The sequence below is a fragment of the Perissodus microlepis genome, chromosome 1 (assembly GCF_051167445.1).
Source record: "Perissodus microlepis isolate ML-2025 ecotype Zambia chromosome 1, ASM5116744v1, whole genome shotgun sequence".
Classification (NCBI taxonomy): domain Eukaryota; kingdom Metazoa; phylum Chordata; class Actinopteri; order Cichliformes; family Cichlidae; genus Perissodus; species Perissodus microlepis.
In genome coordinates this window covers 23,734,906-23,748,511 of record NC_140461.1, presented here as the reverse complement: position 1 = coordinate 23,748,511, position 13,606 = coordinate 23,734,906, and the positions used below count along the sequence as shown (strand labels likewise).

Here is a 13,606-nt window from a genome sequence, read left to right as displayed (position 1 = left end):
CACGCTTTAAACGCTGCATGCTCATACTCTCTCCCGTACTCGATATATTATCCATTGTTTATCTGCACACAGCTGTTGTCACGAACGTCACACTTGCTTACATCATTGCCATGAGACATTCTGGCAAAAAAATCACAGTTTTAGTAACGCAGTAACGCAGCGTTCCTACAGGAAAGTAACGGTAATCTAATTACCGTTTTTGCGATAGTAATCCCTTACTTTACTCGTTACTTTAAAAAAGTAATCAGATTACAGTAACGCGTTACAAGTAACGCGTTACTGCCCATCTCTGCTGCCCAGCATGGCCCCGCACCTGTTTTTGTCCTCGCTGGAGGCTCAGGTGAACCCGTCCAGCAGTTTTCTTCAGGCTCGGTAGGCTCGGAAAACCTAGCTCAGCCGTCTGCTCATCCACCACCTCACTCACCATTACTTCCATCGTTACAACAGTCGATACATATTAAACTTCCCTCCATAGCTCAAACATTAGCTCACCTATCGGCTCAGTCACCTGCTCAGTTACCACCTCAGTCGTTTACTCTGCCACCTGTTCCTGCTGGAGGGTCCGAGGGGCCCGTCCAGTCCTCTGTTCCCGCTGGGGGTTCTGGAGAACCGCACCAGCCTTTGTTCGGCACGTCCAGCCTTCTGCCTCCGCTGGAGGGTCCGAGGGGCCCGTCCAGCCTTCGTCGCCTGCAGCGCCACCACCTGCAGCTCCCACGCCGTCGCCTGCAGCGCCTTCCTGCTCGCCTGGTCCAGCTTCAGCTACGGCGTCAGCTTCGCCTGGTTCTCCCTCTCCTCGTCCTGTCCGGCCTGCTCGTCCTGCTCGGCCGCTTTTCAGGCTGATGGCTGGACGTCATTGCCATCATGGACGCCCTCCTGAACGGTGTCGTTCTGTGCTGCCTTCCGGGGTGTGCTTCCTTCCACGCGGCCGGCCTCCGGACCTGCTCTGCCACGGTCGCTGGCTTCGCGGTCGGCCTCCGGACCTGTTTTTTGGACTTTTGTGTTGTCGACCTCTGGGCCGGCCCCCTGAACTGCCTGGTTCTGGACTCTTGGGCCGTCGTCCTCCAGGCCGGCCTCCTGAACCTTTTTAAAAACTGTTACCTGGGCCTCTGCGCCTTTCATGGGCTTTTTTGTCTGTTTTCTTTTGGACTGTTGCTGGGCCTCAGTGCTGTTGTTTTGGGCTTTTGTTCCCTGTATTTTGGTTTCTGGCTCCGTGTGTTTGTTTTGTTTCGTTTTCGGCCTGCACACAGCCGTCACATAACAAGTTTCCCATCACAGCTTGTTTTTCTACTCAGCGTTTCAAGGGGGGCCACAACATCATATGCAAGGCTTCTGTGCTGACTACAAGGAGCACAAACGATTGTCTCCCACCTCATTCATCCCTGCGTGTGTTCTGTGATCCACGAACAACTCCAATGCACTAAACAAGTCGTGTAAAAACTATCAAAATTTAACTCAAGTAGCCTAGAAAACCTGTCAGCTGTTCAGCTCAACTGCCTGTTCAAAAAGATGGATTTTTGTAATTGATGTTATATCCGAGCAACTTCATGTGTAAATAAAATAAAGAGAATAAAGACAAAATCTCTCAAATTCAAAAAGTCCAGTTGTGCTTTCTTCCCATCTGCCAGCTTACACAGTCTAGCAGAAGCCTGTGAATTGGTAAAGATGACAGATTAGAGAGAATAGGGTGCTGTGTTCAAGTCAGTCTTGGTTTAAGTTGGGTGTGAATAAGTGATTGTTGAAGAGAATGAGGGACACAACACCTCTCAGTGTTGAGCAGAGATCTACTGAGGCAGGATCAAAGAACTCAGTCAACCAGGGCACTGCTCAATGCAGACTGTAGTCAACCAACCACACATTCTAATCTCTTGCTCAGGTCTTGTGAGAGAACAGAAATGTATCAACCAAACTGAATTTAATGAGCATCTACCATACAACTAGAGCAAATAGTAAACAGAAAGGTAGAGACAGATATCTCAAGCTTCTCTCCAGTTCTGCCTTTTAACCTCCTACAGGACTACCAATCATTATTTTGACATAATGCTCAATTACACTTGTATAAAAAGGAGAACAAGAAATCTGAGTTAATGTAATCTTTCAGCGATAAAGCGGTAGCATACTTTGTAATTTTACCATATGAAAGTTGAAATACTGTAGCTCCAAGCAAAGAACAGGAACAAAATGACAGATTAAATTCTTATGAAGCCAGGAACTTACAGCTGCTGATAAGAAAATTTGAGATTAAATTCTTATCATGCCGTTGACCCTCTGAAGTGTTGTGAGTCACAGAGATAGTTGAAACAACCTGGATCTAACCTTAACAAAGAAAATTAATATATTTTTGATGCATGTCAGGTAAAATGATTATTTACTTTGTGATTACTTTGCATAAAGAAATATTTAAAAATAAATAAATAAATACTGTGTTTACCTAGGGTAAGAGGTCATTTAAAGTTAGGGAGTTGGGGTTTAGGTTGTATATTCTATTTGGCATTTGGTAATTGACACTTATAAATAAATAAATTAAAAAAAACAAAGCATAATTACAAATACATACAGAATTAAATCAGGTAAATCTGTTGGTAAGTCACACCACACTACACTGAGCTCATTCTCAGTGTCACAATAATCAAATTCACAGATTCCAAATCAGTTTCATTGTCACATTGTTACATCTTCAAATTTTACATGAATCTCTTCAGGCAAAGTAAACACAGCTTCACAAAATAGCATTATACAGACAAGTGATTTGTGTCCCACAAGTATAATATGTGGGCAGTGCTCTAGAGGGTGTGTGTGTGTGTGTGTGTGTGTGTGTGTGTTCCTGAAACTTGGATCCTCTACCAAAGGGCTGGGAGTTTGAGGGGTCTGCACAGTATCTTCAATGTTCCCAGGCCTGCAGTGTTCTGCAGAGAAGCTGCCTGGCATCTGTTGGGGTCAATCTTTTGGTTTGGGGGTCTCTATTTTCTTGTGCTCCTTGTTCCTGATGTTGCTGTCTTTTGGGATTGCCACGTATCACAGTGGTCCCCTGTATGTGTTGATGGTCCATCCCTTTTATGAGTTCTTCCTTCAGTTCATCATCCACTGTCTGTCTTCAGCTGCCTGAGGGAATCTTGGAATACCTCATCTCGAGGTGCCATCTACCTGATGTATTCATGGATGTTCCGTGTTTCATCCTGGATTGTGGCTCTGACACTCATTCATACTCGCCATCCTGCTTTCCATTGCTCGTAGAGCCTGAGGGTTTTGGACTTTTGTTGCAGACCCTGAGTTTTCATGTCTTGACATCTGTGGTATCTGTCTCCTCCTATGGTCAGCTTATTATTCCAGCTGGGTATCTGATGACAGGTAGGACAAATGTATTGATGGCTTGGATCTTATTCCTAATGTTCAACTGGTTCCTCAGTACCTGTCTTACATTCTAGAGGTTGGCCTGTGGGATACCAAGGTACTGGCCAGCTATCCTCTATATCTGCTATTTTGCTTTGGATCACTTTCCCTCTCTTTCTTTGTGTGTGTGTGTGTGTGTGTGTGTGTGTGTGTGTGTGTGTGTGTGTGAGAGAGTCTGTGGAGCACTTTCAATCTCAAATCACTTGACTGAGCATGAGGCACCTTTTATCATGGTTCATCCTCAGCAATTAATCTTCAACAGATGCGATGCAATTCTCTCCCTCTCTGCCTATTTCATACACAGAGTCTCTCCGTATTTCAGTGTCTCTCCAGCTTTTGCGCTCACATATAAACACTGCAAATATTTATCACATTTTGTGTGTCTAATTCAAGTTACCTTAGGGCACGTACTAGGCTAAACAGAGAACACTAATAATTTCAGAGATTTATAAAAGTACATTTTTGTGTGGGGAAAAAAAAATGGAGATTTGCATTATGCACTGCAAAACTGGTTGTGAGGTTCCTTTCCTACAGCCTGTTCTTTGTCTTGGACTGGAATATTACTGAACTCCAAATCTCTCTGGGAGAATATATGGCATACTGAGAGATGGGGTAAGAGGGTCCTCAGCCGGATTATTGGACTTGCAGAATACCCAAGCCTAAATTCTAGTGTGCAACAGTCATTCATGGCAGCAGGATTGCTCAATAATGCATCAAAACCCACAGGCCTCCAGGGGAAGCAGTCAGTAATCAAAAAGTAAGTTAAGGTTTTCATAATAGGGCCCTATAAATAACTGAGGACAGAAATGAGGGCATGTAAAATTGATGAGGGATGATTCAAACCCCACGAGGTGGATGGAGCTTAACGCAAGGAGAAGGGATGCGATGTTGAGTGGCCCGGTGATATGGGCATATGTAGAAGGTGGAATTGCACGAGTGATTTGTGTCCCCAGTGTTACCACATAAACGCACAGATATACAATATGGACACTGCTCTAGAGGCAACGTCACTGAAATGGTGCTATTAATGTAGAAATACGCCCCTGCCTTCAAACTATTCTACTGTACATTTAAAACAACCAGCAACAATTTCATAACCTGTGGCTACGTATTAAGCTTTTACAGAAGAAGAACTCTGCTGCACATTTATATTATTTAATCAAAACCAAGACTGCGGGGTCAGAAATTACATACATTTTCAAAAAAGCTTCAATATGAGCCAACAAAACTGTGAATTACAAGGTCTTTTTAATGTGGGAATTCATTTTCATATATTTGTGCTCTCTAGAACTGATGTAAGTGTGTGATTCAAAGAAAACGACATAGTATAACAGTCTGAGATCTTGTCAATATGCAACGGTAAAGAGTGAAGGTTTATCCTAAATGAGCACTTGCAGAAAAAAGACACCATCAGACAACTAATTAGACATTTTTTAAACTTTTAGTTGGGATAAACAGTAACAGTTGATATGACCCACTGATAGCGGTGTTTGTCATTTTAACAGGTAAAACTGCAATTTGATTGTCAATAATTTATACACATGAGTAGTGCCCTTTATCTAAATTATGCATTTGAGCATTGAAAACAATCTCTTATCAGGCCTTCAGTCTTTGTCTAAAAATTATACAAATAAGCTGATTTTACCAGTTAAAACAATAAAAACTGAATTTCTACTGCGCTGTTGTTCCAAGGACATGCAGGTATTGTCCTCAGTTGACTGCCAACCTGTCAGATGGCTCATTTAACATTTGGCAGTAACAAATTTGAAAGAAACTACCATTGATGTTTTTAGCCAGTAAAACACTGATTTCTCGCTTCTTCCAACTATACTCACTACACAGTTTTCAGTTCGTATCACACAGGGAGGATTTTAGACATGTATTCAGCCAAGGATGACAAAAATGCCCTAACTCAAGATTCATTAGTGTCTATATTTTGTACCGAAGGTCCTTCATTTCCTCTTCAACCTGCATAAACAAATGACATGCAGAAGACCGACAGAATTTTTGTTTATATAATAGAATAATATAAAGTTAAATTAAGTAGTCATTTCATTTAAAAAGATTTATATTCAAGGATGTTTATATGGACTAAGACGGAGTGTACACAATAGCTTTTCTTTTTTTTCCAGAAAGCCAGCATAGTTTTTCAGTTGTTCACAATTGGATCGCCTCATACTTATACAATGCTAAAAATGCCAGGCACTTGAGGCAGTGAGCTTCTAATCTGCAGTGAGGAATGCGTGGTCGGCTGTTCACCTCACCCCCCAAAGCTAAAGAGGTTCATCTCTGGGTAAAAAACTGTTTGTCACAGTCCCTTCTTTACACAGCCATCCATTTACAGAGGCTGATGGGACCAATAACACACAAGGCAACTACCACATTTTACGTGGACAAGTGCTAACAACAGTGGAGAAAGTTAATCCTGCTGGTTTTTGAGTACTCGAGCTAATGGAATTTTAAATATAGTCTAAGAATTGTTTTAATACTTGGATAAAAATCCTTTGCAGTCATTTAATCCCTAAAGTCTAGAGCCCTTGGACACCCTTGGTTTCCTCTCTTCAGATGCTCTGTTAGGCCTTTACTGCAGCTGCCTTCAGTTGCTGCTGGTTTGTGGGTCTCTCTGCATTCAGTTTGGTCTTTAGTAACTGAAAAGCATCGTCTGTTGAGTTAAGATCAGCTAACTGGCTTGGCCATTGAAGACTATCCCATTTCACTGCCTTGAGAAAGACAATGTTGTTTATGCAGTTTGCTTTGGGTCATTCGGGTCATTATCCATTTGCACCATGAAATGCTGTCCACTCAGTTTTGCTGCAATTGGCTGAATCTTAGCAGCGAGTAAAGCTCTGTATATTTTTACACAATTAATCCTGCTACTTCTATTAGCAATAAACACTAATCACCTGGTTCCACTGGCAGCCATACATGCCCATGTCATAACACTGTCTCCACCATGTTTGACAGATAATGTAGTATGCTTCAGATCATAAGTCTCTCCCTATCCATAATTTTACCAGCTATATCAGACGTTTCCTGACAAAGTCTAGTCTGACCCGCCTATTCTTGTGTGTAAACCCTCTGCACCTCCTCGGGAATGTTCCTGAGGTTGTAAAGTTTTTTTTCTTAAACAAGGAAATAATTCTGCGATCATCCACCTTAGTTGTCTTCTGTGGTCATTCAGGTCTTTTGGTGTTGCTGAGCTGGTCAGTGCATTCATTCTGTGATTTGTGTTACTCTGCAAAAACGTATGGACCTAAATGTAGGTAATGCTTGGTCAACTACATTAGCAGCATTCAGCTACAACCAGATTCAAGCAACAGATTACTATTATTAGTTATGGAAAAAACAGTGCACCTACAATTTATTTTTTCCATCTGACTAGTTCAAAAGAATGCGTGATATCTTTAGTTAGTGTAAAAAAGTAAGCCTTGGATAGCACAAGCACACAAGTGTAAATGGCATTAAACACCGTAGAGCCTTGGTTTAAAGCCCTGTGAGCTCTAGCAGTTATACAGGGATTAAAGTGGGCCTGAACAACCTGGAACAACGTTCTGACACCTTCGATTAATGAGTAATTAAATAGGCAGTTTAACACTAAATACTATCAGGCAAGTTCATTTTTTATTTGATACAGTCCGGCAGTGCTTTCAACTGTTGTCACAGAGACAGCAAAGTCATGACTCCAGCTGCATGCCTCCTCTTTTCCTTCTTATCCGTGTCATGCACTCATGCTGTCGATGTCAATAAAGTTTCTGTTGCCGTATATCAGCATCTATCTACCTCTACTGAAGAGGAGAGAGCATAACTGTGCAACTTTTTCTTTAAGTGGCAGGTTATCTCAGATACAGGATTTGAAACAGCTCAACAAATATCAGTGAACACACAAACTGTTTTTGCGCATCTTGGTGCACAATCTGTCTGCTAGCTTAAGGTACAAAGGCTCTGTTTTCTAGGGAGAAAAAAAACACTGACATGGGATAATTTTACTCTCAGAGATAGAGACAGATAGAGGAAGAAAATATAACAGCAGAAGCTGACAGATCATATTTAAAGGTAAGGACTGCTCTGCAAGTGACATTTAATAAAATAGATATTTAAAGTTAAAAAAATTTGTTGTGTTGGATTGCTTTGAATCAGACAGTGGATCTGTATATGATGAAGTTATCTAGTTATATTAGAAGCACTTTCAAATATGTTTTTCAATGAGAAAAGGTTACACTCCACATCCATTATATGTCCCAATAATTTACATTTAAGGGAAACTGTACATTAACAATATTTGTTTTACTATCTTACATTACGTTGAATATAATCGCCATCAACATTTAACCAAACATTATCATTGCATTAATTAAAATATTGTTGAAAGCTGAATGTCATTAATAAGGTGAATCTCAATTAATTTTCAGAGAAACAGCTTTATTATCAAAGACAGCTAAGCTGAGCTGTCATGTAAATGGTACATGGCCTGTATTTGTATAGCGCTTTACTAGTCCCTAAGGACCCCAAAGCGCTTTACACATCCAGTCATCCACCCATTCACACACACATTCACACACTGGTGATGGCGAGCTACATTGTAGCCACAGCCACCCTGGGGTGCACTGACAGAGGCGATATGGTCAGGATTTTAAGTTATGCTCATTTTTAGGCTGCCGTTTCCCTCCGTAGGTTTTATGGTGGCGACAGAGCACGCTTACAAAGGCACTGACTCTTGTATTTGCTCATCAACAAATCTTTTGTGAACTATAATTTGAAGACTTGGGTCACCATTCAGCCTGTATAGACACGTATAAACTGTTTACATCTCAGTGCTGTAATATAAAACAACCATAACACCTATGTTTGATTCATGACTATAACATTTAAATTGAGCAAATACAAACATGGTTTACTGGTTCTAGGATTTCAATTGTAGGAACAAATTACTTGAAGCTTGCCTTAATAATCTTTTAACATTCAATTACATACAGGCCATTATGATATATCAGTATTATGATACAGTAATACTATCTAAATATGTTAAAGCATCAAACAACATTATGTTATTAGTATGAGGTTGCTACAAGTTTAATGTCAGTATCAGCAAAAAATGCAAACATTTTAGTGCTACCATACGTTATCAATATACTGCTGTACTACAGCTACTGGACAGTAATAGAAATCTAGATCTTTATTTCATATTGGGAAATATCTTTGAAAGCAGATTAAATCATAGATTTAATGTTATTCAAATGCCATATTGGACAGTATGTGCAGAATAAACTGGGTAAACTGGGCTGTTTGCAGTGTTCTTTTACAGTGTACAGTTATGTTGAACTGGTGCAGGGCAAACTGTGGTAACCATGTTCATTACCATGGTCTATACTTATAAGATCAGACCAGAGATTCTTTGCATACAGTTTTCATTTCTTCTTGACTATGAAAATTAAGGTTAATTCAGACACTGCTTTAAAATAACCATCCAAATAAAGCAAAAGATCGCTGCTGAGTAACAGGACTCGGCTAGGAGTCAGTTTGCATTTAGCTGATGATATTCTTTGGTAACACTTGCCAAATTCCACATTTATACCAGCTTCATAGTGGCTAGCAATCAGACATCTGCCTTGATGGCTCGTATAACATCTGCTTGTATATTGTAGAATGTAGATGGCTAAATTCAGAATGAGTAGGAAACCTCAAAAGCAGCATCAGACCAGGTCAGCTGATCACAGCCTGTTTAAAAACAAAGCACATGTACTGGAGCTCATAAAATATATTATTATATGATTTATTGCAGAGTGAGTCATTTCTCCAGACTGCACTGCTTCACCAGAACTTAGTATTCGCTCACCTGCAAAATCCCACTTTAACCCCTGCTTATACAGACAGGCTCATTAGAATGAAAATATTTTTAAAAGCCACATTAGTGCCATCTTTTACTGTCAAAATGTCAATAGTTCACAATGTATGTGCATAAGGAAGAACAACATCATGGTGAGCTAGAAAGCCCTGTAGATAAAGAAAATCCAAATAATGCAGAACTGTAGTGAAGAAGTCAAGTGTAAAAGCAAGGCTCCAGAATAACCATCTTTAAACCAGATAAGCTCATTTCTTATTAATAACAGTCAAAGTAATAATTAATCATGACATCAGAAGTCTGTAGTTACAAGTTTGACAGTGCTTGTCTCAGTACATTCAGCTTGGAGAAGTGGTGTCTGGGATATAAATTTCTATGAATCACAGTCTCTGCATGTTAAATAGATAAAACAAATCAATCTACTGGAACTTACCATCAAACTTTTTATGCCTGGAGACAAATGTTGTTCTCATTTTGTGGCTGCTCTCCTCAACCAATTTCTCAAACTCCAGTTTGCTCTGCTGGTTAAGTTTGTCCTCCATCTCTGACGTGCAGCAGGTGTATCCCTGAGGACAGACACGCAGGTGCTCACCTGAGGAAGACAGAGAGGTAGAGCGGCATTTTTACACACGTCACCGCCTCGACATTCAGATGCTCGAAAAGGCTGAACCGAGTCTTTGATCAAAATCCTCTTGTTATTTTGTCATTCTCATCACTGAGGCAATCAAAGTGGGCCAGATCGTAACAAACGGGGTAGGAAAACATTTGTCGGTCATTTGGAATCATGAATCAGAGAGTGTCTGTGATAGCACAGCTCCTACACCTCATATAGAATTCCCCTTATATCACAAAGCACTGCAATGATGACTGCTTTAATGAATATTATGTGCATGAAATGAAAGGTGCAGTGCTAAGTCATGTCAAGGAAATTTATTTATATAGCCTAACACCACAAATTGGTCTCAAGGCTCTTACCAACATGCCCTTAGCTATGACATCAGCCAAACATTTAATTAAACTGCATGGATTAATTTATGATGTCTTGACTTTGGCACAGCAAGCTGTAAATGAACGCTGACATATTTTTGCCATGGAAACAATTGCTTATTTACACATTCACCACATACCGAACAACATTAACATTAATTTCAAGTCATGCTATCTGACACATGATGAAGCTAACTCTCCATTCTGTTCTGCTCGTGGTTTTTATCAAAACTGGAATGAAATATTTGTCTTTTTGGCTGCCAAATGCTCCATCATGTTCACCAGCTCGTTACTAACTGTGCGTGTTTGCTCTTTTGTTCAGAGCAGGAAGGCTACAATGAACTTATCATAACTTTTTAGTTTTCCTAAAAACAACTTTGCTGCAAAGATGAGACCAAAACAATATAAAGTTGCTAGACTGAGAGATGAGACTATTGTTTTACAGTTAACGGCGATCAACTGTGTTGCACAGATGCGCTGGTATCCATGGTCACTCTTAGGTGCCGGGGAGCATCAGAGGCATTATAAGAGGCTGACAAGCCAGTGAAAGATATCAGATGTGACTGTGTATTGTGTGCGTCTGTGCAGTTTTTATTTCCCACAGTCCATTAAAATGAAAGTTAATTTAGGCAGAGCTGAAAAACTCACACCATATTCTGCATATCACAAAAATAACATTTAATATAAATGTTTAAATTTCTCAATATTTCTTTTTACACTATATCTCATGCACTCTGGTGCGATGTTGCTGGCATAAGAACAACATTTAAAAGATTTATTTTAAAGACGGATTCACTCAGATTAAAAAAATGTTTTGGGCTTATTGTTATTTTACATAGTCGGGTGGTAAAATCACCAGCATTAAGGCTTCACATGCCACCTGATTACAGTGATATTAACTCAAGGATAGCAGCATTTCTTTTTGCCTTGCTCGCTTACTTTTTAACTTTCTACACTGCGAACAAAATTACACAGCAACTTTTAGAAGAATGTCGAGGTATCAGTGAGAGTGAGTTAAGAAATACTTGTTGTAGTCCCTCTAAGTAGAAAATAAGAGATGCTGTGCATGCGTTTTGTAATGAGATGTTTTACAGAGCCTTGGACTCTCGTCTCCTTCTACATAATTTGATTTTGAAGCATTAATTTAATAAAGTGTGAAGTGTTTGACTATTACATCAGTTAGAGAAACATTCTCGAGTCCACTCAGACGTCAGTGTATAAAAGTGTATACCAAACCAATGAAATGACTCCAAGATCCACAAAGAGAAATACTGGAACTGAAGGCCTGAAGAATTTACAAAACTTGGAGAATTCACACTAGAGTTTTTTTTTTTTTAATGAGTAAAAGTTTTACTTTACTGGGTTTCGAGAAAGGTAACAATCACTTAATTATGCCACACATCTGAAAATCCTTTCACTGAAAAAGTGAGCGGTTTAGTCTCAGATCTGTGGATTATTCATGGTGAATAGAGTAGTTTTCAAAAATACTGATTTACTTAAAGGGATGAGGAAAATGATTCTGATGAAATCAATAAATTATATCTACAGCCATAATGCACAACACTATCTGCAAAAGACCATAAAATGAGGTTTATTTATTCCAATAATTAATCATTAAGGAAAATATGTTTAGTATAAACTAAATGTATCAGTCAAGTATATTCAATATCACCAGACTTCAAATTTGACATTTTTCTTGCATATCAAACTTACATGAATAATCTACAAGTAATTATGTTAACTAATGTTAGCATTTTGGGCATAAAAAGGACCAAGCCAGAATTAATTTTCCAGTTAATAAATGAAATATAAAACCAGATCCACAGAAAAAACAAAAACATTGTTTGCCAAAAACAAAACAAATGCCTAAAGTAAACAGAGGCTTTAATCAGTAAAAGTGACTAAGAGCTACATGTGAGTGGTGTGTACATACATCTTTTTTGCACAGAAGTTTGTACTTTCATACTACTACCCATTTTAAGAGGTTTTCCCATTACTAATAAACTAAAATGTAAAATAAAACTTAAAAAATGTACCTTAAACTTTGATACAGTCGGAAAAGTGTTGCTAAATTCCAAAATCAAGGCTTTTTTTTATTAAAAACAAAAATACTTATCAAATTGTGGTTTTTGTTTTTGTTACCTATAAAGTTGTTGCTGTGATCTTTTTGCCAGAGCCACACAACCTTATAGGAACGTTTAATTGTTATAAGGGGGAAAAAAGTCCTCCCACACAAGCAAAAGCTCAGCGTCTTAGTTTCTGTCAAACACTTAAACTGGTCCGAATGTGAGTTTTCATCTGGTTGTCTTCCTGCAACAACACACACCAGCAGTTATTATCACATGATTATATTAGTTTTTTTGCCAAGAAATATTTGGGCAATTTTTTTGGAAAAAAATTACCATAATGCATACTGTATGTAATTTTTTTCTGCATGCATGCGGTATTTTATTTCCTCTTCCACAGAGAGCATCAGACATCATTATTAGTTTTTTTTTTTTTGTCTGGCCAGCAGTCACATAAAATATTTGTGTTTTCCCCATTCCATCTATTAACATTTGGGAAAGATGAAATGAGTATCGATTTATCAGTGGAAGACAGAACAGAGAGATTGTAGGATTTCCTCTGAGGAACACAATGCAGGCACTGGCAGGCACACTGACGCTCTGCGTGCATATACAGTAAGCTGCAGATAAAGGAGCTGTGTATAGATAATGAAACAAGAAGATGCAATATGTACGTGCTGGCACTCTCAAATGTGCTTAATCCTTAATCAGTCCTTAGAGAGGCACCAAGCTACAGTAATGAGGTGCACCATCAACAGTTCAACACAAACTCGTTTCTCCAGGGTAATGCACAAGGCTCCGAGCCACAGCATCCAAACTCTCTACAACACAAAATAAGCTGAAATGCACCACTCACTTTCTATTAGGCGATTCCTTAAGGCTTTTTTGTTTCTTTACTAAGCAGCAATGTCCTATTTTTTAACAAAGTAACAGCTACAGATAACGTCCACTACATTGGAATTCAATCAAGCGCATGCATATGGATTGAATCTACAGGCTGGCGACCTGTCCAGGGTGTACTCTGCCTCTTGTCCAATGACAACTGGGACAGGTTCACGAGGGAAATAGATGGATGGAAAGTTAATTAGTACAAATACATTAACCTGTAAATTTTACAGTAACTTGCTGAAAGCTGGATGCCAGTACCCAACTGTAAAAAAGGATTTACAGGAACTTTAATTTACAGCAAATAAAGCTGCTGTAATTTAATTTACAGTAAAAGTAAACACTTTTAACAGTAAGTTGCTAGTATCCAGCTGCCAGTAAGTGAGTGTATTTTTTATATATGGTATTTTGTTACAATATTTACATTTAAATTGCTATAGTT

General features: G+C 39.1%; 1 protein-coding gene across 2 annotated transcripts in view; it reads right to left on the bottom strand.

Moving 5' to 3' along the window:
* The window catches only part of gpc6a (glypican 6a), a 156,338-nt gene that overhangs the window by 112,459 nt on the left and 30,273 nt on the right, over nt 1–13,606 (bottom strand). For both annotated transcript variants that reach the window (XM_084936496.1, XM_084936488.1), the window contains exon 2: nt 9,660–9,818. In XM_084936496.1, coding sequence (XP_084792622.1) covers nt 9,660–9,818 — 159 coding nt within the window. The remainder of the gene's footprint in view (nt 1–9,659; nt 9,819–13,606) is intronic.